The sequence below is a fragment of the Esox lucius genome, chromosome 13, assembly GCF_011004845.1.
Source record: "Esox lucius isolate fEsoLuc1 chromosome 13, fEsoLuc1.pri, whole genome shotgun sequence".
Classification (NCBI taxonomy): Eukaryota; Metazoa; Chordata; class Actinopteri; order Esociformes; family Esocidae; genus Esox; species Esox lucius.
In genome coordinates, this window is record NC_047581.1 from 13,603,339 (window position 1) to 13,630,519 (window position 27,181).

General features: G+C 41.2%; 4 protein-coding genes across 8 annotated transcripts; 3 read left to right on the forward strand and 1 right to left on the reverse strand.

Moving 5' to 3' along the window:
• Positions 1-412: 412 nt before the first annotated feature.
• LOC105014167 (protein SET) lies at positions 413-4,131 on the forward strand. Its single transcript, XM_010876231.5, has 8 exons — positions 413-738; positions 1,821-1,878; positions 1,973-2,115; positions 2,219-2,322; positions 2,411-2,524; positions 2,718-2,888; positions 3,052-3,186; positions 3,286-4,131. The coding sequence occupies exons 1-8, from the start codon at positions 504-506 to the stop codon at positions 3,304-3,306; spliced, it is 981 nt and encodes a 326-aa protein (XP_010874533.1). The 5' UTR covers positions 413-503; the 3' UTR covers positions 3,307-4,131.
• Positions 4,132-5,967: 1,836 nt separating this feature from the next.
• Positions 5,968-13,906, forward strand: LOC105014168 (outer dense fiber protein 2-like). Of its 4 annotated transcripts, none has more exons than XM_020052892.2 (18): positions 5,968-6,541; positions 6,703-6,795; positions 7,003-7,107; positions 7,426-7,619; positions 7,791-7,920; positions 8,214-8,345; positions 8,479-8,553; positions 8,703-8,774; positions 8,887-9,003; positions 9,444-9,629; positions 11,724-11,833; positions 11,969-12,104; positions 12,244-12,354; positions 12,483-12,761; positions 12,840-12,940; positions 13,072-13,234; positions 13,367-13,405; positions 13,635-13,906. In XM_020052892.2, exons 1-18 carry the CDS (start codon positions 6,449-6,451, stop codon positions 13,815-13,817), a joined length of 2,319 nt encoding a protein of 772 aa, XP_019908451.2. In that variant the 5' UTR covers positions 5,968-6,448; the 3' UTR covers positions 13,818-13,906. The 4 variants fall into 4 exon arrangements, with proteins under 4 accessions (XP_019908451.2, XP_019908450.2, XP_012992133.2 ...); XM_020052891.2 differs by having other exon boundaries at positions 5,968-6,263; positions 13,367-13,483; XM_013136679.3 differs by having other exon boundaries at positions 5,969-6,541; positions 13,367-13,483.
• A 2,273-nt stretch (positions 13,907-16,179) lies between these two features.
• gle1 (GLE1 RNA export mediator) lies at positions 16,180-23,466 on the forward strand. Its single transcript, XM_010876234.5, has 16 exons — positions 16,180-16,405; positions 16,728-16,985; positions 17,463-17,621; positions 17,780-17,928; positions 18,045-18,105; positions 18,215-18,469; positions 18,653-18,878; positions 20,219-20,331; positions 20,448-20,517; positions 20,652-20,794; positions 21,509-21,699; positions 21,808-21,937; positions 22,039-22,143; positions 22,223-22,305; positions 22,398-22,461; positions 22,740-23,466. The coding sequence occupies exons 1-16, from the start codon at positions 16,310-16,312 to the stop codon at positions 22,806-22,808; spliced, it is 2,172 nt and encodes a 723-aa protein (XP_010874536.2). The 5' UTR covers positions 16,180-16,309; the 3' UTR covers positions 22,809-23,466.
• On the reverse strand, positions 23,174-27,144 carry ptgesl (prostaglandin E synthase 2-like). Of its 2 annotated transcripts, XM_010876235.4 has the most exons (7): positions 26,823-27,137; positions 26,481-26,669; positions 26,319-26,374; positions 26,088-26,240; positions 24,604-24,804; positions 24,371-24,488; positions 23,174-24,226 (listed from the first exon to the last, which is right to left on the reverse strand). In XM_010876235.4, the coding sequence occupies exons 1-7, from the start codon at positions 27,105-27,107 to the stop codon at positions 24,110-24,112; spliced, it is 1,119 nt and encodes a 372-aa protein (XP_010874537.1). In that variant the 5' UTR covers positions 27,108-27,137; the 3' UTR covers positions 23,174-24,109. The 2 variants fall into 2 exon arrangements, with proteins under 2 accessions (XP_010874537.1, XP_010874538.1); XM_010876236.4 differs by lacking the exon at positions 23,174-24,226 and having other exon boundaries at positions 24,376-24,488; positions 24,608-24,804; positions 26,823-27,144.
• Positions 27,145-27,181: the final 37 nt, after the last annotated feature.

Sequence of the window (27,181 nt, forward strand, 5' to 3'; positions counted from 1 at the left end):
AATCAGTAATATTCGTAATTTCCCTTTGCAGCTGGGTATAGAAGAAATGGCAAATTGTGTCCAATATACAATTCTATCAAAATCGCTTTTTATATGATTATGTAAATGAATACAAAACGTTACAAACATTTTGTTGATGATTTTTCAATAAAATCCCGCCCTTTTTATTAATCTCGCCTATCAGAAAGCATCACAAACTAGCTGGTAGATTTGGGCATCGTTGCTCTGCACAGGCGCTGCAGACGCTTGACAGATCTTAGATCGCTTGGGTTGGTATTGTAAATATCAGCTTACTATCATAATGTTAGACCAATATGTCAGTCCATGTCACAGTCGATGACTTAGGATGCAACCATTGGTTGATACAGGCGACGTCTGAGCAAACGAACGCGACCTTCTATTCGAGAGGCGGAGCTCAATCGGTTCCATTTGCTGAGGCGCGCTCGTAATGAAAGGGAGCGCGTGAGTGGTCTTGAGCTTGGTTGTGGTGTGTGTGTGTGTGAATGTGCTTGACTTCCTCGCTTTATATTGTGTGGAGGAGCGCTACCCACGTTGTTATAGCACACCGAGATTGTAGGTCGAAATACGAATCTCCTGTTCAGGGAGAACACAAAAACAATCGCCGTATTCTTTCCCGAAGCCTGTTATTACAGCGTACAAAAAACATGTCGGCCTCGACGGCAAAAGTGAGTAAAAAGGAGCTGAACTCAAACCATGACGGAGCGGACGAGACCTCCGGTAAGGAATGGCGGCCTCCAGTTCACCGCCATTTTCACTTTCTTTATTAGTTATACTGAAATGTGCTGCTTGAAAGCAAAATAGTTAACAGTGTGCTATTTCTTGTTGGTGTGTTTTTTCATGCTAATCTACCCTGTTGCGGGTGCACAGGGTATTGTCTGTCGTGAGTGCGTAGTTCTGTCTAGTTGCTAACGTTCCTAGCTAGCTACGTTAGACCGATGATGGAGGCCATGTTAGCTGCTGTAGTTAGCAACATATCTTAGCTAGCTAATTGTCTAATCAGTGCATGCATACTCAGTTTTTTTCGTTCCCATGTCTAGTCATTGGCACTGAAAATGCAGTTGCAAGACTGTTTTATTGTAGTTATTTTTTTTGCTGAATTGGTTGACGTTTGAGTACTGTGTCCCTGTGTTGAATGAAACCGTGGCCTAGTGTGCTAACTTACTTTGTTGTTGTCGTGCACATCCGCCATGATGAAGCTAACTTGCGATTGTGAAATGGGCAACATGGCTAGCTTGGTGACCTAGTGAGTCGACCGTTTTCGGGTAGTAGGCCATTGCATTGGAATTGTTGAAAGCTATATTTCATGCCGGGTTATGTCTAACTTGGGGATGGTCTCAATGCAAGGCACCCAACTTTGCCCGTATTGGGGGGGGTTAGAGGCACAGTATGCGAAATCTCCCATTAAACCCACGCGGCCCTTCACTGTAGCTAACAGGAAACGCCGTTTCCAAGCTACTCTGAAAATATTAAATGGTAATGCTTTTGCTGCAAGTAGCCCTTTTTGAGTAATGTATTGCAAAGACTATGATGCATATAGTATTTCTACTTATTTGGCACACCTTTGTTCAGGTTGCATATAGTTACCAACTCCCCTGCAACTTTAATCCTGAGTGCATCTTGGACATTGTCGATTTCTAAACCAGACTGGCTCGTAACTTTGTATGCTAGAGTTGCATCTTTGATTAATTCCTGGTACTGTATATGCGCTGGAGGTTGGTACTTACCCTTTGATTTTAACGTCCGCCACCAATACACTGAAATGTCACTGCAATATTTTGTGACGTTTGGTTTTCTTATAGAAAAAGAGCAACAGGAAGCTATTGAACACATCGATGAAGTTCAAAACGAAATTGACAGGTACCACTCACGTTAAATTGTCAGAATTAAACCAGTCTTTGTTAAACTGTGTGGTAATGTTTGATTTCATATGCATGTGAACTATTTTCTCTAGACTGAATGAGCAAGCAAGTGAGGAGATATTGAAAGTAGAACAGAAATACAACAAACTCCGTCAGCCATTCTTTCAGAAGAGGTCAGAACTGATCGCCAAAATCCCTAACTTCTGGGTTACCACATTTGTCAACCATCCACAAGGTGAGCTTCCGAACAATCCTTTTTTTTTTTTTTTGTCATGTTACTTTACCACATGAACTTATAATGCTTGGGTGTTTTTTTTACCTTTTGATACTGCCTTTAGTTTCTGCCCTTCTTGGGGAGGAGGACGAGGAGGCACTTCACTATCTGACCAGGGTGGAGGTTACAGAGTTTGAAGATATCAAATCAGGCTACAGAATAGATTTTGTGAGTGATGAAGATAACCATCAATTTCACAAGATATTGCATCAATGACTGCACCTCCTTACAATTGACCTAATTTCACTTGTTACAGTATTTTGATGAAAATCCATACTTTGAAAACAAAGTCCTTTCCAAAGAGTTCCATCTGAATGAGAGTGGAGACCCATCCTCAAAGTCAACAGAAATCAAATGGAAATCAGGAAAGGTATTTCCCTAATCAACGTACATTTTATTCACATGGCATTTGGCTGAAAAGAAAATGTTCCAGTCAAATTTGTGATGAAACGCTATGTACCCTTGTGGTTTTCATGCTTGATGGGTTGTAGTCAGTATCTATTTGACCATACAATAAAAACACTCCTAGGCTGGTTTGTAATCCCCCTGTGATGTCTCTGAAGGACCTGACAAAGCGTTCCAGCCAGACACAGAATAAAGCCGGCAGGAAGAGGCAACATGAAGAGCCAGAGAGCTTCTTTACTTGGTTTACTGATCACTCTGATGCTGGGGCAGATGAGCTTGGAGAGGTCATCAAGGACGACATCTGGCCAAACCCCCTGCAGTACTACTTGGTTAGTGTTGTTTGGGGCCTGCAGACCTCTTATGTTCTTTACTTTGAGTGAGCCTTAAATGTTTGACTTCTATGCTCATTGTGCCACTTTGTGAATGTTCTTGGTTTACTGTCACCCATGTGGTGTCTACTGTTTTATAATGTTTTTTTAAATTGATTGGCAGGTTCCTGATATGGATGAAGAGGAGGGAGAAGGAGATGAAGATGATGATGAGGAAGGTCTTGAGGACATTGATGAGGAAGGTGATGAAGATGATGGAGAAGAAGAAGAGGAGGAGGATGAAGGAGATGATGGAGAGGTATGTCCAAAGAAATGACTTACTTTTGTCTAACTGATTATATGTAGAATAGATATTTGTTTGCAATGTATTGATTATTTTTTCCACCCATTTGTTTAGGATGATGCAGAAGATGACTAACCCGGAAAATGACTATCCCCCCACCCCCCCATTTGGTTATCCACCCATATTTGGGAGCAAGATTTTTTTACTTTGTGCTTCTCCCCCTTTCAGAAGCCTCTCCTGTCCGTGCCATGTTTCGTTTTTCTGTCTCATCTAAAACAATGGCAACTTCCTGCCTGTGAATTGTCAAACCACCCCAATTCCCACATTCATCAGAATTTTTAAACGTACAAAAATGTAATCAGCACGCCATCTTGTAGGGTTAAACCAATAGCAATTTATATATACTTTTTCTTCCTGTTAAAGGTTGTGCAATTAAATGAACTAAAGCCATGGTGTAGTAACCTAGCGCTAGCAAACCTCTTTTTTTTTGTTTAATTTTTATTTCCTTTTTTTTATTATATAATTTTGTTGGGGAGTAGATCCCTACAAATCATGTTGCTCCCCGTGTGGTTAAAAGTGAACAGATAGAAAGTACCAGCTCATTCCTATTCACCTCTTGTAATTTTTGGGGGGTCAATGCTGGGGTAGGATAGCGGGATATCTTAGTGTGTTGGGCAGGGTGGGCATTTGACACCATAACTATTTTTTTTATTTTCAGTGTATTGTTTTTCAGACATCCATAGGATTTGAAATGACATTTTTAATAAACAAAACAAAACGTTAAAAAAAATTTGCTTGTAAATTTGGGCCCCCACTGCTTAATGGAAAATGACATGTTATCTCATGGAATTTACATCTAATCACCTTTGTTCTTTTACCTCTTGGGTAAAAAAGAATCTGTTTTAAACATTGAAGGTGTACAAGTTGCTTTGTTACAATAAAATGTAATGTGTACACGAAGGTCTGTCTCTTCTAAACAACCATGGTAGTAATTTGTGGTGCAGTTCAATATCTGTGAAAAGTCGGGTTGTTTTGAGAATTGTGGTACTTTCAGTTTTCCCCCCCAGTATATTAGACAGTTCCATTAACTGTGCATTTGAGTTAAACAATGTATTACAAAAGGGGTGTGAAGGAAAAGTAATGTGTCTGTAAAATACTGACAGTTTGTTTTCTATGCTACGATGTGTGTAACATACAAAAAGCCGGCAGGGGATTTCTGTCCACAATGATTATGGAACGCATAGTTTCAGTTAGGGACAGGGTTTTATAAAGACACATTCAGGGATTTTTGGACATTTGGTTGTAAATGCTATCGAGTCAAAACAGGTCCCTTAAAATAGTTGTGCCTCATGTAACTAAATCGATCACTAACTTTTAATTGCATAGCTAACGTAATATTGTGATATTACTCAGATTATGCAAAAAACTTTGACATCCTGAGAAGTGCATCATAAAGAATTCAATGCTGTGGTGGAAGTGCACGGGAGAGCATGATTTTTTTTTAACTTTCCAGTAATTATCAAGGGTCTTTCATTTGACAATCTTGCTTTTAATCTAATCGAAAAGAGCTGGTGCCCGGACAGTCCATCCAAGATTGTCCGTTCATTTTGCGACGGCTTGGATTTTACCATTTCCAGAATTTTTGATTTGTTAATGTGCGCCAAAGTTTATTATGGACTTGCAGCAAGTGAGTTGGAAATATTAATAGTTTTTTCCCGCTTTTTAGAATACCAATGAAAATCTTAAACCAATTAGATGGAAAGCTAGCAAATGCGTCATATTTCTGAAGTGACAAGGTGGATACAATCAAAGGAAATACTGTACGGTAGTACTTATGAAGTGCAAAAAATGTGATACATCCAAATAAAATTTGGTAGGTTTTTAATGCTGGAGATGTCAGCTTCTGAACGACTTCGGAGTCATTAGAAGTGTTGATGCAAACTTTTCTTGTAGCAACCGATTAGTGATCAATGCCACAAATGTCTGCTTCGATCCTTCAAATTCTTTTTTGGTTAGGGTCCTCGGCAATTCAATGGGTTGAAAAGCCCAACCTGGAAGAAAAAAACATTACAAAATAAACACTAACTTGGATCAATGTGTCTTAAAGGGATTGGTGTGTCAGGTAGGTATGATGGATGAAACAATAAAAATGATACGCCACAATGTTTTAATTCTCAACCCACCAAGGTGCGTGCTGCATCGCGGACATGTGGCCACTGTCCAGGCATAACCAGGATACCAGGTGAAATGTGTATCTGCAGGCCAATGCATGACAACGTCTGCCTTTTTAAAAGTCATGACTTCAAACTGATGGCCCTGTGGGTTTTCGAACCGCTGGACAGGTACTCTTCTTTCTCCAAAAATTGTGTAATTTCTATGAGAGAGCGCTAGTCGACTATGGATAAAATTGGCATCTTTCTCAAAAGCCAATTCATGTCCACAGGACCTGCAGAGTAGCAGGTCATCGACACCGCTAACACATGCTTCAACGAGCTCGCACATAAAAACCATTAAGCACAGCACAAGTGTTTGCATCCTAACCTTCGACTGCTGTCTCGCTCTGCCCGCCATTGTTGACTACAATAATACAACCGGAAACTCGTACGTCTAGAAATAATTACATTTGTGTCATATGATGCAGAATAATAATGGCTTCGGATATCAACTGTCAATTCATTAAATGTTTTCCGACATCTAGATATACCTCAAATTCGGTTCTTTTGAACTTCTCACATGGACTGGAAAACCACGTAATGTTTACAAGGGTCATGTTCAAAATCGTATAGCAGTGTTTATCGCCTTGCGCCGTCTACAGGCAGGAGGTTACTTTTTACCGGAAATATTTCGCGAGGATGGTGGTGGATAGTTGACGTTACCTGACAAGATGCACATATGGTTTACGGTTGCTTCTGGCAACCCCTGCTAGAACGTTGTCCAATGAATTTTCTCCTATCACTGACAGATATTTTAAGAAATAGGTTGTGAAGAAACCACTCGCGTACGTCAAGACCTGATCCAACCCACCGTAGGGAATTTGGTAGTATTAAACAAAACTCTTACAAATAATCATGATCATCTTTACATCTGTCGAGGTTAGCTAGCCTGTTGAGCGTGCATGGAGTGATCGTTTAGGTAGCTTAAGTCTTTATGCTAGAGAGGAGTTGATGTTCTGGTATGATTATATTAAGTGTATGCGTTTCTGGCATCTAATATAAATTCGATAAGTTAATCAAGAAATTGGGGCAAATTATCGAAATTATCTGATGATTTATAAAGAATGAAAACTCGTGATTCTTCAGCACCGTTGCACGTTCACGTGCCAGAGACCTTACCTGTACATATCCACTTGAAGAGGATTCAGTACTGCGCTGTAAATAACTCACAGTTTATTTCATGTTTTGTTAATTAAGTAAAAAACAACAACAGCTTTTAAATCAACTTTGGAAATAAAGGCAAGAATTAGACCTCGATTATGACCACTGCCTTACCTTCTGCATATCAGTCAACCACTGTGCTCTCTTGACCTCACAGATTAAGAAGAAAGAGGTGAAAATCAAGGGGGATGTTGAGAACCATGCAGCTGCCAGGGCGCAGACCAGACGGGATGACGCATACAAGTGGGAGGTCCTGGAAATAAATTATTCTCTCCTCACAGATGCATTTTTGTTTGGTGTACTGGACATTGCTTACATTTCACAAGTATATTTATAAAGGCTCATTACTCTTCCCACATAAATGCACTACTCCCAGTATTTATTTACTTGACTCTCAGGGGCCGGTCTTGAGAACACACCTGTATGACAGTCTGACCCCTCCTTGTCCTTACCACAGTTGTCTGATGAGGATGACCAAGAGCAGAGGAAGCATGGCGAGGCTAACAAATATGGCCGGAAGATTGATAGGCTAATGATGGATGTTGGTTCTCCAAAGAATGTGGTATGAGTGATCATTTAAATGATGTCAAATTCTATGTTGCCCCTGACCTATTCTTGCAAGGCCACACCTCCAAAATGTAATATATAGCAATTTGCTTCTTTTAGCAACACTAGTATTTTCACTCTTCTGACATAGACTATTTCGTGTTTTGCCAAGTTAGTAGTAAAAACACTAGTGTGTAAATGCTTGCATTGCTAAAAGCAGAAAACTGAACAGTACAGAGCCACAATCTCAATGGGAATCAGCAATATCCAGGTCATTTGTCTATTTCATGATGTGTCCAATAAACAAAAAACATCTCTTGCATTTTGTAACAAGCTGAGGCTCTGGAAGAATAAGCGTCTGCTGGATCACCCGTCTGAGTATCCTAGAGCATGCCAGCGTGTCATCAATGAAGGGGAGCTGATGGAGGAGGAGCTGCTGGATCAAACCAAAGACCTTGACCTCAGAGGACAAGACAACATCTTACCCCGACACTCCATAAGAAAGTTGTGGGAGACTGGCCACTACAGGTCTGGACATCACATGTAATATTTTAAGCATATTTAGTCCTCAAGCATTGAATTATCAGTATAAGATTGTGAAGCGCAGTCAGTCCAACAGAGTAAAAATACATTACGACTAGTGAAAGTTTAGGGTTAGGGTTAGGAGCAGCTTGGTTGTTTACTTTCTGTTCTGATCAGGGCTGATTTACGGATTCTACATGGGGAAAGAGACAAGCTACTGAGGAAGCTGGTTGAAGCAGAGATTGATGGGACGGCCGTGGCAACACAGTTGACAGCCCTGAATGAGGCCATGGGTAGCACGAAAAAGGTGAGTTTGATCAAATTCAAAGCTGGTTCAGGGAATGCTAAGAGTGTGCAAAGCTGTCATCAAGGCAAAGGGTGAATACACTGAAGAATCTAAAATATAAATGTACTTAAAATGTTTGGTTACTATTTGGTTACATATGATTCCATGTTATGATGTCTTCCCTATTATACTGCAATGTTGAAAATAGTAAAAATAATCAAATCCCCTTGAATGAGTATGTGTACTCACTTTTGACTGGTACTGTATGTCAAATTTGTATTTTGCTGTTGAATAATTGCTTATCACCTGATTAGGACAAGCGGTTGTCTGAGGCGGATGCTGCCCTGCTTAGTAGGCAACAGAAGTTGCTGAAAAAGAAGATTGAAACATTTGACAGCACAAACCGCTCTCTCAGGGAACTCCTTAGGGAGTGTAATGAACGAGAGGTACTCTCCCCAATACAACGACAGTGGCTTCGAAATGGTGGAATTACAATTCTGTCCGTGGTACATTTCTTTTTGTTGTATAAAACCAGCCTGTGTGGGTGGGGGCCTTATTTATTTATGCATTTATTGATAGATCGAATTGCTGAAGATGTCAGATCCGAGGCAAGACCTACAGAAGAGACTGGCTGATACAGAAGCAGAAATAGTGGTTTGTATCCATCACTATGCTCCAGTGTTTATTACCATGTGCTTTTATTTGTTAAATGTTTATTTACATTATACATTTTTTCACTCTGTGTGGTGCATATCTGGGATTATAGATGTTTAGAATGTCGTTTCTGGTTTACTGGCTTTCAGTGTCTTACTGCAAAACTCAAGAACAAAGAGAAGGAAACCACACAGCTTGCAAAACATTTGAATTCTGAAAAGGTACATTGTCATGTCTACTTCTGGATTCAGAGCAAGATCACAGTTAAGTTGTTCTATTTTGCTTATAGGTGCTCCCAAAAAATAACCTTATCTTTACATGTCCTTCATACAGGAAAATGTGAAAACCACTGTAGAGCTGTGTAAAGTTCTCGAGTGCTACAGCAGCCAGTTGATTGTTCAGTTAAGCAACAAAGAGACGGAAAATGACCGCCAGGCTGTTCAAATTCAAGTGGGTACCAAGACTTATAGGCCACATCATTTCTTATGTATGCTATTGTTTGCTACCTGTGCTTGATCTATATTTCATTGCAACTTGGATAAACACATTTAAGTCTCACAAGATGTTTTAGCAACGTTTCCGGTTGAAAAACATGATTCCATGTGAATACAATGAATACATTCTTAAGGGTCAAGAAATAAAGTTTGGAGCAAAATAAATAGAGATTTCTTTCACACAATTGTTATTCAGTGTTTAAGCAATACGAAGAGTCAGTCTAATGGTGACCTCTAAAGTCCTTGACCCCCCATTTCTTGGTGGTACAATAGAAAAGCAATTGAGGATAAAAGAGGAAAAGCCTGACCCACGTGCCAAAACACTGCGAGGCTTCTTGAGATTAATACGCAATAATAATGTTCTCTCTTAATTGTATTCTCCCCCTTGTGGATCAGGAGATGGAGCAGACCCAGGATCACCAACAGGAGAAGATACAAGCCCTGCTGGAGGAGCTGGAGGACCTGAAACAACACAGTAAAAAGGTCAAAGAGACTCTGAAGCAGGCCAGCCAGACACTAAGGCATAGGGCAAAGCGCAGTGAGGATTCAGCCAGGCAGCTATCTTCACAGCTGCTGGAGAAGGTCAGACAATCACTCGTCCTCAGGCTGCTCTCACAGGTTAACGTGTGGGGTTGGGATGGCAACGGAGTGGTTAGATGTGATCCTGTGAATGGGATTGAGGTGTATGCATGAATAGCTTAGTTCCAAAACTGTATACTGCAAAAGGATTTAGACCAATTTAGAAAAGGATTGACCAACTCTCTCATATTACTGAATGACAAATAAAAACTGAAACTCAAAATCGATTCTGTTAGATTACATTGGTTTTATGTAGGGAGGTATTTGTAAGAAAACTTGAAATCTGATCAATCCATTGATATTTGGTTGAGCCACGTTTTTTGCTGCAATAAAAGCTTTACGTTTTTTGGTTAGTACAGTGGGGAGAACAAGCATTTGATACACTGGTCAATCCCCCTCGGTCTGGGGCTCCTTGCAAGATCTCACCTCGTGGGGCATCAATGATCATGAGGAAGGTGAGGGATCAGCCCAGAACTACACGGCAGGACCTGGTCAATGACCTGAAGAGAGCAGTCTCAAAGAAAACCATTAGTAACACACTACTACCAAATTCTGCAGCGCATGTAAGGTCCCCCTGCTCAAGTCAGCGCATGTCCAGGCCCATCTGAAGTTTGCCAATGACCATCTGGATGATCCAGAGGAGGAATGGGAGAAGGTCATGTGGTCTGATGAGACAAAAATAGAAACTCCACTAGATGTCTTTGGAAGAAGATGAAGGATGAGTACAACCACAAGAACACCATCCCAACCGTGAAGCATGGAAGTGGAAACATGATTATTTGGGGATGCTTTTCTGCTTAGGGGACAGGACGACTGCACCATATTGAGGGGAGGATGGATGGGGCCATGTATTGCAAAATCTTGGCTAACAACCTCCTTCCCTCAGTAAAGATGGGTCGTGGCTGGGTCTTCCAGCATGACAACGACCCGAAACACACAGCCAGGTCAACTAAGGAGTGGCTCTGTAAGAAGCATCTCAAGGTCCTGGATTGGCCTAGCCAGTCTCCAGACCTGAACCCAATAGAAAATCTTTGGAGGGAGCTGAAAGTCCGTATTGCCCATCGACAGCCCCGAAACCTGAAGGATCTGGAGGTCTGTATGGAGGAGTGGGTCAAAATCCCTGCTGCAGTGTGTGCAAACCTGGTCAAGAGCTATAGGAAACATATAATCTCTGTAATTGCAAACAAAGGTTTCTGTACCAAATTTTAAGTTCTGCTTTTCTGATGTATCAAATATTTATGTCATGCAATAAAATGCAAATTAATTACTTAAAAATCATACAATGTGATTTTCTGGATTTTCTTTTAGATTCCGTCACTCACAGTTGAAGAGTACTTGATAAAAATTACAGACTTCTACAGGCTTTGTAAGTGGGAAAACCTGCAATATCAGCAGTGTATCAAATACTTGTTCTCCCCACTGTATGTGCCAGCTTTGCCCACAGTATCAGAGTGATTTTGGCCAATTTTAAAATGATATCCCTTTAATGTCTTTTTTCAATTTAACCTTTGTTTAACTAGGAAAATACTGAGATTAAAAGTATCTTTTACAGGAGTGTCTTAGCCAAAAAATATTCCTATGTCTGTGATTAAGTTGGAGAATCTTTCTAGATACTGTATTGTTTATTTTGGCTGTTTTCTCCCATGTGCTAAAGTATAGTTGTTTGATTCCATTTACATTTGTGTCATAAAGTTATTTATCCAGTATGATGTTTGTTTTGTTTTGACTAATCCTTTGCCTTTGTAAGTGAACTCTATTTCTATTTTGTCTGAATGCAACTGTACGTTGCTCTGGATAGTAGGGCATTTACTAAATGTTAAAATGTGACATATAAAAAAGCAGTCTATGATATACCCATGAAATCTGTTTCTAACAGTACAGTCACATACAGGCTAGTTCAATTAAAGGATGGGTATATTGGATTTTGCTAAGAAACATTAAAGATCACACCTAAAGTAAAGCCACAATTCATGCACATAGAAAAAATGCAAATATACAGTCTGTGCTTCTCTTATTCACATATAGCTCTTCACATATAGCTACTGTGGCATAAGGATCGCACTGATCTCTGTACGGTATTTATGTGCCACCATTCAGGAGACTGATTTGGCAGAGGCCCTTTCCTCAGCGGACAGTTGGTGTACTCGTCACTCCAAAGAGGGGACTCTTAAGAGCCAGCTCCAAGTGGAAATCACTCGTCTCAGGAAGTGAGTGACCATGAGGCATTCAATACTAGTTTGATATTTTTCCCTTTTACGGTTTGTATTTGGCATATTATCTCGTAAAACTTGTTTAAAACCTTAAAATAAGTGTCTTCCTTTCTGATGTGCTTGTCTCTGAAGCCATGTAACTGAGCTGACTGCCCTGATCCACACTGTGAAGGAGAAAGGATGTGCTGATACGGAGGGGCTCCTGGAGCAGCTGCATCGCCTCACATCTGACAACTACACCAACAAACTGGACAACCAGAGACTAAAGGTAAAAGTTGTATTTTATTCCCTTTCAAATCCTTAATTAATAAATAGATTATTAAACCTTGAAAAGACTGAGGAAGACAAAAGATTTTGTAATTTTTATCTTTGGACTAGTTGTTTAGTTATTTGTACATCTTCTGTAGACCACCCTTTCTGCTGCAAAGGAGAACCTGACACAGTCTCAGTCTGAAGCCCAGCAGCTGAAGAGCTTAGTTAATAAGCTAGAGGACTGGGTGGAAAACTACAAGAGCAAGGTGCAGTTTCTCAACATAACATTGTGATCTGTACTTTAACCATATAATAAGAGGCCAAGATGTTTTAATCAAGCTATACTGTACAGGCTGCGTTCTATCCAGTCTGTAGCGTAACATTTCTATTTAAGAGTGACTATGTGCAGGTTCAGGTGGCTTGTTTGGAGTCAGAGGAGTACCGCTTAAAGGTGGAGATCTCTGAGAAAAATGCACGAGAGAATAAAGCTGACCTGGAGAGAGAGACAAAGCAGGTCAGGAGTGAGCTGCTGGGACGTCTGAAGGAATTGGAGCCTCTGTCTGGCAGGATGAAATGTTCTGAGTGGCTGCTGAGGGAGGCCCAGGGTCAGATACGCACCCAGGAGAGGAGAATCGCTGAGCAAAACAACGCCCTCTCTGAACTCAGATACAAGGTAATACTTACACAGTGGCCCTTTCACAGATACATTCTGCTCTCTTTTAATAAGAAAGGTTGGTGTGTCTCTGTGCAGGTGGAACAACAGGGATGTTTGATGGAGACTTTTCAAAAAAAGAATTTGCTCTTGTTGGAGGAAAACCAAAATTTCCAGCAGAAGATAGAGAGCATAGAGAGGTGAGACCTACACATATTTGTTTGAGACAACAAACAAATATTTGCTGTCCCCATGGACAGTCATCACAGTCAGATCCAAAACAAGTCCTGCATGTTGCCGCTGGTCAGTGTTTTGTTTCTTCACTGCTCAGGGAACTAGAGCAGGCAAACATGCAGAACAGAGGTATGGTCCAGGAAACTGGAAAGCGTGAGGAGATTATCCAAAACACCCAAAAACAGTTGGAGGCACGGGACCGGGAGAGCTGGAGTCTCTCCATGCAGCTGGAGCAGGCCCTTAAAGATGGACAGGAACAGGTCAGTATTGTTGCGGACCACCGCCTGAATATCTCTGCAGTCTTTCAGTATCAGTCCCAAGCTTATTTTGTTTTACAGTATTTCTTTTAATGATGTTCTGAATGTTAACTTGATGATTTCCATTTGGATCAGTGCCTGGAGTGGGCCTCAGTCAAAGACCGGTCCATCCAGGTCAGTGCTCTGAACCTGGAGAGCCAGTTGAAACTAAGTAAGACAGAGCTTATTCAGTTACGAAGAAGCAAAGAGGATGTGAGTGTGATATTTTAACACAAATATGTGATTTTCTTGAAAGTCATCAATTGCATATCATAAATATTAAAATCTATTTGGCAATGGACAAAAAAATCTGAACACCGTATGACACAACAAGCATGATAAATCTTTGTTTCTTCTTTTGCAGATGCAGCTACGATTCCAAAATCAGTTGAAGAATATAAAGGAAAGACTGGAACAGTCCAAATCTACTAACCTCAGTCTGATAAATTATGTTACATTTCTCAAAACGACATATAGTAATGTGTTTGGTGACGCTGTGTTATCAAGCTATCTCAACACAAGTACAAACACTCACCAATCTGATTGAATATTCCTAGCATTACAAATCCGATTCCAAAAAAGTTAAGACACTGTACAATTGTGAATCAAAACAAAATGCAATGATGTGGAAGTTTCAAATTTCAATATTTTATTCAGAACACAACATAGATGACATATCAAATGTTTAAACTGAGTAAATGTATCACTTTAAGGGAAAAGTAAGTTGATTTTAAATTTCGTGGCATCAACACATCTCAAAAAAGTTAAGCCATGGCCATGTTTACCACTGTGTGGCATCCCCTCTTCTTTTTATAACAGACTGCAAACGTCTGGGGACTGAGGAGACAAGTTGCTCAAGTTTATGAATAGGAATGTTGTCCCATTCTTGTCTAATACAGGCTTCTAGTTGCTCAACTGTCTTAGGTCTTCTTTGTCACACCTTCGTCTTTATGATGCGCCAAATGTTTTCTATGGGTGAAAGATCTGGACTGCAGGCTGGCCATTTCAGTACCCGGATCCTTCTTCTATGCAGCCATGACATTGTAATTGATGCAGTATGTGGTCTGGCATTGTCATGTTGGAAAGGTCTTCCCTGAAAGAAATTACGTCTGGATGGGAGCATATGTTGTTATAGAACTTGGATATAACTGTCGGCATTGATGGTGCCTTTCCAGATGTGTAGGCTGCCCATGCCACATGCACTCATGCAACCCCATACCATCAGAGATGCAGGCTTCTGAACTGAGCGCTGATAACAACTTGGGTTGTCCTTGTCCTCTTTAGTACGGATGACATGGCGTCCCAGTTTTCCAAAATGAACTTCAAATTTTGATTCGTCTGACCACAGAGCACTTTTCCACTTTGCCACAGTCCATTTTAAATGATCCTTGGCCCAGAGAAAACGCCTGCGCAACTGGATCCTGTTTAGATACAACTTTTTTTTTGACCTATAGAGTTTTAGCCGGCAATGGCAAATGGCACGGTGGATTGTGTTCACTGACAATGTTTTCTGGAAGTATTCCTGAGCCCATGTTGTGATTTCCATTACAGTATCATTCCTGTATGTGATGCAGTGCCGTCTGAGGGCCCGAAGATCACGGGCATCCAGTATGGTTTTCCGGCCTTGACCCTTACGCACAGAGATTGTTCCAGATTCTCTGAATCTTTGGATGATATTATGCACTGTAGATGATGGTAACTTCAAACTCTTTGCAATGTTTCTCTGAGAAACTCCTTTCTGATATTGCTCCACTATTTTTCGCCGCAGCTTTTGGGGAATTGGTGATCCTCTGCCCATCTTGACTTCTGAGAGACCCTGCCACTCTGAGTGGCTCTTTTTATACCCAATCATGTTGCCAGTTGACAAACTTTTCCGGCCTCTTATTGCTACCTGTCCCAACTTTTTTGGAATGTGTAGCTCTCATGAAATCCAAAATGAGCCAATATTTGGCATAACATTACAAAATGTCTCACTTTCAACATTCAATATGTTATCTATATTCTATTGTGAATTAAATATAAGTTTATGAGATTTGTAAATTATTCCATTCCTTTTTTACTCACAATTTGTGTCCCAACTTTTTTGGAATCGGGTTTGTATATTGAATGAGCTGTGTACCAATTATATTTATTTTTATGTTAACCCGAAATGCACTGTATACTGTTTATCAAATGCTGGTAAAATCTTGACATTAAAATAGACCCTGAAATGCTTCCCTCATTCACAAACAAACACATAAGTTGTATGAATGTCAAAATAATTATACATTTTCTTCCCATATATTCAAATGGTTCAAAATGCCTTATGATTGAATAAATTATTAGGTTCAAACAGTTTTTAGGAATCTGATAAACAGTTGGCACTCCATAGACATAAAGCATAGATGGGACATATTTCTATCTCACATCTCTATAGGTCTGCCATGTTACCTCGGGCCAATTTGGATAAGTCAAAACATTTAACATTGGACATGGTGGTGTTTTGGGCAGAAGCAATATGTGTGCTTGTGAAAACACAGGAGGACTCTGCCCCCAACCCATATGTTATAATGTAAAGTCTTTGTTTTCATAGGAAATAAAGAAATATACTGTCTACTACATTTCAAGTACTAATCTGTGTCTTGTATTCCATACACCCACTTTTTAACTTTTAAATAAATAATTAATTGAAAACTTTAAAATGAATTCGTTTCACAATATTCTGAACAGTAATTTTAAACGTTATAATATGCATGAAAGTGGTTATTTATATAAGATCAGCAAGATATAACCGTTATAAAGACGTGTTTCTATTGTAGCTGGTTGAACAGGTACCAGGTAAGATGGCAGCGAAATTGTTCCATTCCATAAGACCATCTAGTGTTCTATTATCTATGTTGCACTTGTGACTAGTCGGAACCATAGTTCGGAACTAGAAATATCCGGTAATATATCACGTCGGAGTTTAACTTTCGGCGGCACCGAATGCAGCAAGTTAATAGCACCTAGCGGTGTAACATAAATCCACTGATCTTGTTTATTGTGTATTTATTCATCGGCATGCCTGCTGAAAGTTTACGATGGGATACATTGGAGGCCTTGAAAAACTCACCCAAAGGAAGACTGAAATACTCAGACTGGCTCGAAAAGGGGGAGGTAATGAACGTCACCGCCAGCTAGCTAGTTCAGGTTTTCAGTTGTTATGAAACTTGAAACTAGAACAGTTCAAGCTAGCTACAGTAGTAGTTAATCAGAACAGAACGTTGGAACAAGGATCAGTAAAAACTAAAATATTTTTATAACCGTCCAATCGTGCGTGATGTTTAAGATTTCAGTTCACTACTGTAGCCAACATTTGGAATCGGACTCTAAATGCTTTAATTGTAATACAGTAGAAGCTAGCTGTAGTTACATAACGTGATGATACGTATTACTTAACCAGTCTCTAACTTGAAGACACTTATTATGTCCCCTGCAGGATATTTTGTCAGGTTGTAATGAAGGTCCAAGCTTGTCCCCACTGTCAGGGCTCATCCTGAAGAGATTTAATCTGAGCCCTCGGCCACTTCTGAAGACCTGCTCTTTGGGCTCTGCTTCTTGTGACCCAAGCCCCGGCCTGTCTAAGGAGGCCCCAGTCTCCTCAAGCTGCTCATCCAGCTCTTTCCCTTCAGCTATTCATCAGCCGGCTCCCCTCTCATCTCCACCAATAGTCTCCAGGTTGAAGGAAGAGGAGCAGGTATCTGTCATCTTATTGCACACTGTTTGTACATTGTTAACCGTTCAGGCCCTTGAACTGGTTTAGTACAATATCAAAATGTGCCACTGAACAAATTCTGTTTGGTGTAAATGTATGACATTTGGTGTCAACAAGTGTCTTGGTGGACCACATTACCATTTTAAGATTGGCACTGGAGGTTTGATTGCTTAGACTGCATGTAATTCAAAGGAAGGTGTGTGTTAAGGGTTATATATATATATATCTCCACACACACACACTCCTTGGTCTGATCAATCTATTAGGTCACATGACTTCCAAACTAGTAACCTTATGTGTACAAAAACTATTTATAGTACAACACCAAAAACTCACATTGTACTTTACCATCAGTAATCTCAGAAGCAAGTGTTCCATAATAAATAGTAAATGTCCATTATGGAAATGAATGAATTTATTAACCTACATCACGTTTCAATTCATTTAAATCTGCTGCAGATTGTTGGTGATGAGGAAAGTTCTCCAGATGCTACCAGTGATGTCAGCCCTGTCTCCATCCCCACTCCTCCCCCCACCATATCTCTTCTGTCTCCCCGGGCAACTCAAATGGCAGGATGTATACTCATGTGTGAGGAGAAACACCGCGCCAAGGCCAAGGTTTTGAAGGCTGTTTTTTCTCCCATTTATTCTGCATTACATCACTGTTACACATTGACTCCGACATGATTTGTTTACCATATAACCAGTATGTGGGAGTTATCGTAGCATTGTCATGCTAGCATTTCATATGTAATGTAGAGCATGTTCTGGTGCAGATGGAGTTGGCGCTCAGGCAGGAGCTGCAGGAGAAGCTGGTGGCCTCGGTGGCGAGCCGGGAGTCCGAGCAGCTGAAACGCTTTGAGGAGTTCATGGAACTGAAGCAGAGGCAGGAGTTCCAGAGCATGAGGGACATGATGGACAGAGAGTACGTACTGCTTGTTTGACCTCTACAGCATAAGTCGCCTATTCGCAATATGCTGCTTTCCCTGTAACAGGACTGAATGTCTTACCTGTCAAAGTCTTCATTTCTCTTGTTTAAAGGACACAAGAAAGCATTGGGCGCCAAGAGAAGTTGAAAGAAGAGCACAAAAACAGAATAAAGGTATTGAAACGGTATAATACTGTCTGCCAAATGAAAACAAACCTCTGAGAGTGTTGAAAACAAAATGGAAAAATGGTGTTCAGATACAGATTCCAAAACCTCCTAACAGATTTTGAACCTACGCATGCGGGAGGCGGAGCAGCAGCGTTTGCGGGAGGCAGAGTTTGAGAAGCAGAGACAGGTGGAGGGCAGGGAGAGACTGCGCGCTCTCAACGCCATCCAAGAAGAGATTCTGCAACTCAATCAGCTCCTGGAGCAGGCCGCGCCCACCCAGTCAGGCCACACGCCTGACTTCACATCCTACAGCACCCGCGCCAACCAGCTCTGCTCCCAGGTGTCTGAAGTGATACGCACGACAGCCGAGGTCAGTGAGGTCCTAATGTCCCTTCATCTATAGTTGCCTGTTGCGTCTTCATGATCTGAATTGCGCTTTATGCAGTCACAATAGCATCACGCCTCCAGCGGCGGAAGTCTTCATTCTGTGGTCTCTCACCAGACGACAGAGGTAAAGGTCCACCTGTCCGTCGTGTCCCTGTGTGTTTCTTAGGGGGAGTTCCCCAGTGTGGAGGACATGACGGTGGCAGAGCGGGCGCTGCATGAGATGAGGTCAGTGATCCGGGTCATGCAGGACGCGGCTGCTCAGGCCCAGGAGAAGAGGAAGAAGGAGCAGGAGGAGGAAGAGGACCGCAGGAAGTTTGCAGAGCTGCAGGCCCAGAAGGAGGAGCAGAAGAAGAGTGCCGCTCTGTCAGCCAAAGAAAAAGCACAGAAAAAGGGTAAGAAATGGGGGAGGGATGAACAGTGTCTGTACTTTTGGTATGTATGAGTTAGGGCTTACCCCAGCTGGTGGACTGGTCCGTTGTTTGGTTTGTAGGCATTTGGTGGACAAAGGTCTTACAGTTTTTCACAATTGCTAAGACACATTTCTTGAAACCTTCAGCCATTTTCTCAAATCTTTAAACACAGAAACAAATCTTCACTTGCCTCAAAACCATTTAATCTGTTCTCAAAATCTAACAATGCTTTCAGATCATACACACAGCCAGTCAATAAATATACGCTACAGAGCATTCATTAGACACTACATAAAAAATTGGAGAACAAAGCATCCAGGGCATGTAGATACAGATAACACAAAAAAAGAAAGGGAAAAAGGTAATTAGTAAATGCATTTAGCAATAAAAAAGTATAATAATCACAACTTAGTTCAGTGAATATATTGAATACTCTAAGTACTGCAAGTAATATAGTATTGAATGTCTGTATATTCAGCAGTGGCATAAACATATAGTAGTCCAACTGCAAAAGCCCAATAATCAAAGAAAACTCTAAATGAAAAACATGTTACAATAAACTGAAAAATGTTGTGCAACTGCAAAATCAAAGTCAGTGAGATCCATTCTGCCTCAGCATTATGTCTTTGTGCTGAGTCCGGCCAGAGGACTCTTCCTCCTCGTCCACCACCTCGGACACGTACCCTTCTCTTCCTCAGACCTGTGTCACCTGTGTACTCTGAACTGAGTTATATTCTGTACAATTGGTTTGATCACATTAGAAACAAGTGTGAACTATTTTGTGTCATTGTGTGTAAATGATGACAACTGTGGGGGCCTGTTGCTGTCCCTGTCCTTGTCCATCTGGTCATGCTTCTGACGTAGTCTAAATTTAAATAGACTCTGGATTTATCCCACATGCATTTATTCATTATTCCAATTGGACTCTTAATATCTCACCCGGCACAGCCAGAAGAGAACTGGTCACCCCTCTGAGCCTGGGTCCTCTCGCAGTTTCTTCCAAAATGTCAGCCTTCTTAGGGAGTTTTTCCTAGCCACTGAAATTCAACACTACTGTTGTTTGCTCCTTAGGGTTTAAGACCAGGTGTTTACGTAAAAGCACTTTGTGACAACTGCTGTTGTAAAAAGGGCTTTATAAATACATTTGATTGATTCATTGACTGTGGGTTAGTTTTTTAACTTTTGCCGCCCGTGTTTACCACAAGCGTATCAGAGTGCAAAATGTGATTTGTCTGTTACATGGAATCGGTCAAACAAGATGTTTTTTTTACCCTAGTATGAATGACTGAAATAAGGGGGTTAACAATGGTTTCATCCCAAAGGCCTACAGACTAAAGCAGAGGACACTACCCTGAAGTGGTACCAGGAGCTGCAGGTCTCAGCCAACCAGTGTGCACAGTCTTTTGAAGGCCTGAACAACACTAAGGATCTCCAGGTTGGTTGAAACAACGAACTATGCCATTGTAGGAATATTTGGTACTCGCATTATGATGCAGCTTCACATTTAAATCTATATTACAAAGATTGGTAAAACTTCTATTACCGTTTCAGACAAAGAAACTAAGAATGGAGCTCCAGAAGGCAGCCACCATCCCGGTCAGTCAGATCTCCAGTATCTCAGGTGGGTCTGTGGGTTATGGAATAGAATCCTAGAATAATGCTGAGTCATACTGCCAATGTTAAAGTGAATGACGGTAAATATGGATAAAATACATTTCATTGACATGGTCTTCGGCTTGGTTGCCATATACCCAGGTTCCAAGCTCAGGGAAATATTTGACAAGATTGACAAGCTGTTGTCCGGGCGACCAGTGGTGTCGGGAGGGAAGTCTGTCTCCATCTCCCAACATCCCAACGGCCTGGACTTTGTCAGCTATAAACTCGCCGAGAAGTTTGTGGTAAGTCCAAAGGGATTTTGAGCTGGTGAAAACACAGAGTTGTCCATCTTTGTCTGTTTACATTAAATTATGTAATCTGCCTAATATTCAATGTTACGTTCTCTAATTGCAGTCAAATGAATAAAAGGGTTTGTACTGGGCTTAGCTTGAGATAAAGCTTCCTGTCCGAATGCCTTTTACTTGCATACTACATGTACACATACCCATGAAGTTACTTGCTGAAAAGGTGCAGGTATTGATAGAAAACATAGGGACATAATACAATCTACTTATAGCTATTTACAGATAATGTGCACTTTTTCAGATTTACTCTTCAGATAGTATATGTATCTAGATGTAGGGAATGGGTTTTTGGAGTAGTATAGTTCAGATGTTTAACAGCTGAAAGGAGGTGTCTTTGTGGCTAACATAGTCCTGTTAGCCTCTGCATGTGGACAGGACTTTTTGTCCTGTCTGACCAACTTCCACCTGGGGATGGTATTTTTTTTGGGATCATGAGTGGGAGGAGTCAGTATGTCCGTTTTTGATTACTGCGCTATGACAGTCATGTCAAATAGGCTAAACATTGTCCGTCTCGCCACTTTATCATCACCAATGAAATTTTTTCAAAAATAGATTCATGAGATTTAGGTTTTAATATCGCAAACCCATGGATTTTAGTGTTTTACTTTCAGTGATCTGATAAAATAAAAATTCTCATCAATGTGTCTCCAGAAACAAGGAGAGGAGGAAGTGGCGTCCCACCACGAGGCTGCCTTCCCCATCGCGGTGGTGGCCTCCGGGCTCTGGGAACTACACCCGAAAGTGGGAGATCTCATCCTTGCCCACCTTCACAAGAAGTGTCCCTATGCCGTGCCCCACTACCCGCCTATGAAGGATGGCACATCTGTTGAGGAATATCAGAAGTCAGTGAAGCGTCTGCATTTTGCAATGCACCTAGAAGTAGCTTCAGTCTTTTTCTTAACAAGACGTTTGGTCCCCCTGCTGAAGTGTCGTTCTGTGTGCTGCACCAGGATCTTAGGCTACCGTGTGGAAGACGGAGGGGTGGAGGCTCAGGACAGCTTTTTAAAGAGGATGTCCGGAATGATCCGCCTCTATGCTGCTCTCATACAGCTTCGATGGCCATATGGCTCCAAGCAGGGGGTATGAACAGTCTTACAGTATTGACCTAAGGCATGCAGATATTTCCTCCCCTGGGTCTACTTGTATAACGGTCCTTATTTTTCTCCCCGGTTCTCATCCAGCCTGACCCACATGGCCTGAACCATGGCTGGCGTTGGCTTGCTCAGATGCTGAACATGGAACCCCTGGCAGACGTCACGGCAACACTGCTCTTTGATTTCTTAGAGGTGATGAGTCACGTGTTCGACCGCTGTCTCTGAATACAAGGTTTGAACACCAGTCACTTATGGTTTCCCGTTCTCTTAGGTCTGCGGCAACGCCCTGATGAAGCAGTATCAGGTTCAGTTTTGGAAGCTCATTTTGCTCATCCAAGAGGAGTACTTGCCAAGGTACGTCCCCAGTTAGTCTGTTCTAACTTTCTGGAATGGTTTACCTATGACTGTTTTTCGATGCTCTGACATCCTGTTTTGTCTCCACTCAGGATTGAAGCCATCACCAGCGAAGGCCAGGCGGGCTCCGTCACCAGGCTCAAGCAGTTTCTGCAGGTGAGAAAATGGCAAGGCCACATTGTGCAGCCCAGTTTATCACAGTATTATGTACTATTTTAGAACTGTTCTTAACCCACTTAACATTTAATTGCTCAGCGTTTCCTCGGTTAGTCCAGTGGTCTACCCTCTGCCTGTGGCTCACATACAGTTTCAGCATGTTTGAATTCTGTCCACTGCTCTTTCTACACTTTACAGTCAAATTAACTATAGAAATGCCTGAAAAAAAGAACTTCAAGAAAAAAAAAAAATGAAAGCATCTTTTCTGTCTTCTTCAGAGCTCATTAAGAAGCAGGCAGATCCTTCCTCCCAAAGGCCAGCTAAGCGCGCACTTCTGGAGATCCTAATTTTTAGGGGTGGCAATCTGGAGAAGGTTCTTTGGACATGACTGCATGATCCTAGTCTTCATGTCAACTCACCCTAGATAGAGAAACTGTCAAGATGTGGAATGATGTGCTGTATCAATGTACTTCTAGTATATACACTTAATATACCAAATTTACATAAACTGGCCTTAACCTTGACAGTTAACCTATAATCGTTTTAAAACCAGATGCATAGCCAAACCATTGTTCTTCCACCCTTATCGGTGTTGAGAAAATAATTCCTAAAGTAGTGAATGTGATTTCTTGCTGCTCTGGAGTATTTTTATTAAAGGGATTTCTGTCCCATCCATTTCGGGGAATAAGACCGCTTTTACCTCACCTTTTTATTTTTTTGCTTCCAAATCATGACATCTACTATTCAAGCCATTTTGTCAGTGTTGTCATAGATAATGGAATGTAGTCCACCAATATTTGTATATATTTTGTACATTGACATGCTATTTACTATTGTTTCATAGTTTGCAAATTTTAAGTTTAATGCGTTATGTAAAGGTTATGAGAATACAGGTAACTTAAGTACTATTCAGTATAAGAGTATATCTCTTGCTCCAAGTGCCACGTGTGGTACAAAATTGAACAATGTGCAGTGTTGATTCTGAATTAAAACCTGATACATTCTGTTTACTTATTTTTATTGAACATTTTTAAATGTATGCATAAGTGGGTTGCAATGTCATTCACCTACAGTATTTAATTTAGAAGTTGTTCATGAAAGTATTCATGCTCACCAACTCCTTAATTGTCATAAACACATCTAACACCAAGTTATATCCTGCTTAATTGAAAATAATTCATTTTAAATTATTTCAGCGGAAAGCCTAACTTGAAACCTTAGTAACAACTGAATTTGAAAGAATAACCATCAAAATGAACAGGTGAAACAGTGTCCTGAAACGGTAAGGTACATGGACCTGAAAACAAAGATGTTGTCTTCCCTGAGGAAAAGCACTGCAAAACATCAGTATAATGATTGAACCGTTCGAAAGAAGTCGGTTTTCAAAAATGCCTTAAATTGAAAAATGTTTTTACACCAAATGGTAGAACTGCATGGAGGTGGTATTCAAGAATTACTTTTTTACACTTTGATGCAACGTACATTCAAGGGAGATTATATGGTAACTGCTAGCAGGTTGACATTTTGCATTTCTCCAGCTATCGTACCATCTTTCCTTACTTTCCCTCGCACCACAATGTTTGAAGAGCTATTGCAGTTGAATGAGATCTAGCGCTGGTCCATGTTTTCAGCGTGATCAGCTATTGTCCTAGTTGCTTTGTATTGCTTTCTCCATGCGCCTGTACCATCTCTTCACCTTGGTGTTTTCCATCATGTCATTCCAGGCCTCGAGACCCTCCATCACTCTCAGGATCCCATACACTGCCTGTAGAGAGAAGCGTTGCGGACATGATCAGCCAACACATTTTAGCTATTGCAAACTAACAGCCAAATAGTCGGTCAGAAGCCAATCTGTAGAAAAGTTCTAGATGTGTTGGATAGTACTTGATTAAGGATACGGGGCTCTTACCAGGTCAGCCAGGTTGGGCTGGTCTCCACCCATGAACTTCCTATTCATGCCGATGGCTGCCACCCACTCATTAACTGCCTTGTACAGATCCTGTCTCACGTCGTCCTGTAGGTTGTGTCTGAAGGATAACGGTGTGGAATAACAAATATCTTGTGAGCAGTGTACATACAAAAACATTACTCAGGTACCACACCTTTCAGGACTTAGTAACCATACAAAACACTGTCACTCACCTACTTTTCAGTCTTTTTGAGATGAGAAACATGGCAGCGGCTCCAACGTATTTTGCAAAGAAGCCCTCGTAAGGGCCAAACTTCCCCTCGCGGACGATATAGTCAAAAGAGGCCAGGGCCTCTCCAGTAGTCCGATACACATTAGGTGAGATCAGATGCACCAGCCAATCGTCTGCCCACTTACGCCATTTGATCTCCTCTCTGTAGCAGATTAAAGGGAAAAAGGAAATACCCCAATTATAGAAAACTTGCTGTAGCATTGATACTATTCAGAAGGGATACTTGAAAACTGATGAGACCAAATGCTTGCTGGTAAAATACTTGAGGCAGTACTTTAATGGTAGCCTATACAAGGAATAGCAAAATCCAGTGGTGTTACAGAAATTAGAAAAGGTTACAAACCACAGAAATAGACTGAATAGCATATCCATGGGAATTAGGGGTGCTGGGACACTCCCTGAATAAGATTCCATTAATGTTTGTCAGTCTGAGAGATGTGCATCATTATAGCCATCTGACACATGTCACGCGTGTGTTCGATATCTATTCCATTCCACATCAACCCCCGGCTCAAAACACCTTGTGTTACAATTAGGGAAAAATACATAGACTTAAGACAAGGCTACAGTACACATCGGTTTTCCTTACGCTGAGTTTATTTAAATCCTGACCACAGCTGGCAGCATCCAATTAATCATCAGTTTGGAGCACAGCTGCATGCTGGGTTGTACCTTTGGTTTGACTTTGGATATATCAAAGGTTCTTGTTAGGGACCATCAAATCACACACAGGCTATCCAAAGTCCAACTAACTATGGAGCCAACTGGCTGAAGAATTTAGCTTGCTCTTTTTCCACCTACGATCACCCACAAGACACCGCTTCTTTCTGCTTCTTCTTTCACTGATAACCAACCAGGACAGAAAGTTGCATTCTCTGGGTAACAACCACAGTTGAGCTTGCAGGCGTTCAACCTGCCACAGGGAGTTACTAGTAAGTGTAACAAGGCAAGTAAGCACTGGCTTGACATCCAAACCACAAACCCTGAACTGAGCAGAGTTAATTAACACGGTCAGAATACCTACAACCAGGATTTCAACTCAAGGTCACAATCACACAGCTAAGCTGTTAGGTGGTGACTTCATCTCTGTGTCATTGTCACTCCTCACTTGCATTTCTAAATGAACCAAATCTAAAACAAAGCCAAATCAGGATGTTCAGCCTAATTTAAAAGAAGGGCAAAGCATCTGCACATGTGGATCACATCCTACATAGGTTTATTCTCTAAACACTTTAATAATGTTAGATAAAAGACCAATCAATGTCTGCAAAATCACCCCATCATCAAAGTATTAAAGATATCAGAATTGAATAGCATACTATTCAAGGACTGAATAGTACACTAATATTTAAGAGAGTGACATTTAAGCTCAACAGAAAAAAGAAATATAACCAGTATAAGTTTTGCATCAAAGTGTTCACCTACTTTCTGGAATCTTTCTCTGGGTACATCAGCTGATCTTCAGGTTCATTTACCATCACCCAGTACTTGTTGTTGAATTCTGTCACCTCCTTCCCCTTCTCGTTGACTGCCTTCATCTCTGGGTAACAGCGCAGAATGTCTGAGATGGTTTTCTCTCTACAGAAGGAGATGGAGCAACGTAAAAACAATGTAAAGTAACACACAAGAGCAGTTCTCGGGGAGGTAGCTACTTACTTGCTCATCAAATGTGTCTTCAAAGCACTGATTATTACTGAGGAATCGTTCAGTTGCTGAAGAAACAACATCACAGAAGTTGAGTGACATCACATCAAATTTCCCATTGCCCCATACAAACATACAACTATAATACCAAACCATTACTGTGTCACCTCTTACCACATCCCCGTTCACCATCAGGATAGGCACTTTTCTGTAAGTTGACCACTTGATTTCCTTTCTCATCACAGGGTTGACCTCGACAATCTCGTATGGAAGTCCATGGTAGTCTAGGAAAGCTCGCACTTTACTGCAGAACGGACAGGTCTTGTACTGATACAGCGTCAATCTCAAGCCACAATCAGAAGTCTGAGGAAGACAGAGGAGCCAGAAAAGGTTAATTTCAGAATCAGAAAGGGTATTATTGCCAAGTAAGTTTCTGGTCCATTGGTGCAGCAATTTTTATTTATTGCATATACATTTACAATGCTATAGTACATCTCCATGATTCTTGCCCATTACCATTACTTCTTCTGCAAGGTGATGTTGGACAGTCAGCTTTATTGTCTGATACAAGCCAAGTCCCCCTCCAAGCAGGAACGCACATCCCAGGACTCTGCCACCTCGAAGACGGGTGCTGTATACCATTTGCGAACGGAATCCTCCACCGCCCGTTCCGTATGCTCTGATAGACCCCGGCAGCGAGACCATTGGAACCCGGGAAGCAAGTGTCCCAGCCCGACATGGTGGAGATTCCAAAATATGCCAGGCGACCTTACCAAAAATTCTCGCGCAGGCAGCTGCCATCTTGATTTTACATAAATTCCCACAATTCAGTGCGTATGGGACTTGTTCAAGAACATCTTATCCACTCTGTACTT

Coding starts and splice junctions, on each gene's coding strand:
- LOC105014167 (XM_010876231.5), top strand. CDS start 504: ATGTGCTTGACTTCCTCGCTTTATATTGTGTGGAGGAGCGCTACCCAC. Junction 739..1,820: donor CGGAGCGGACGAGACCTCCG/GTAAGGAATGGC, acceptor GTTTTCTTATAG/AAAAAGAGCAACAGGAAGCT. Junction 3,187..3,285: donor ATGAAGGAGATGATGGAGAG/GTATGTCCAAAG, acceptor CCATTTGTTTAG/GATGATGCAGAAGATGACTA.
- LOC105014168 (XM_013136679.3), top strand. CDS start 6,449: ATGAAAACTCGTGATTCTTCAGCACCGTTGCACGTTCACGTGCCAGAG. Junction 6,542..6,702: donor AGAGGATTCAGTACTGCGCT/GTAAATAACTCA, acceptor TTGACCTCACAG/ATTAAGAAGAAAGAGGTGAA. Junction 8,775..8,886: donor AACATTTGAATTCTGAAAAG/GTACATTGTCAT, acceptor TCCTTCATACAG/GAAAATGTGAAAACCACTGT.
- gle1 (XM_010876234.5), top strand. CDS start 16,310: ATGCCTGCTGAAAGTTTACGATGGGATACATTGGAGGCCTTGAAAAAC. Junction 20,795..21,508: donor AACTCGCCGAGAAGTTTGTG/GTAAGTCCAAAG, acceptor ATGTGTCTCCAG/AAACAAGGAGAGGAGGAAGT. Junction 21,938..22,038: donor CATATGGCTCCAAGCAGGGG/GTATGAACAGTC, acceptor GTTCTCATCCAG/CCTGACCCACATGGCCTGAA.
- ptgesl (XM_010876235.4), bottom strand. CDS start 27,107: ATGGCAGCTGCCTGCGCGAGAATTTTTGGTAAGGTCGCCTGGCATATT. Junction 26,241..26,318: donor AAGACACATTTGATGAGCAA/GTAAGTAGCTAC, acceptor CTCCTTCTGTAG/AGAGAAAACCATCTCAGACA. Junction 24,489..24,603: donor TCAAAAAGACTGAAAAGTAG/GTGAGTGACAGT, acceptor GTTATCCTTCAG/ACACAACCTACAGGACGACG.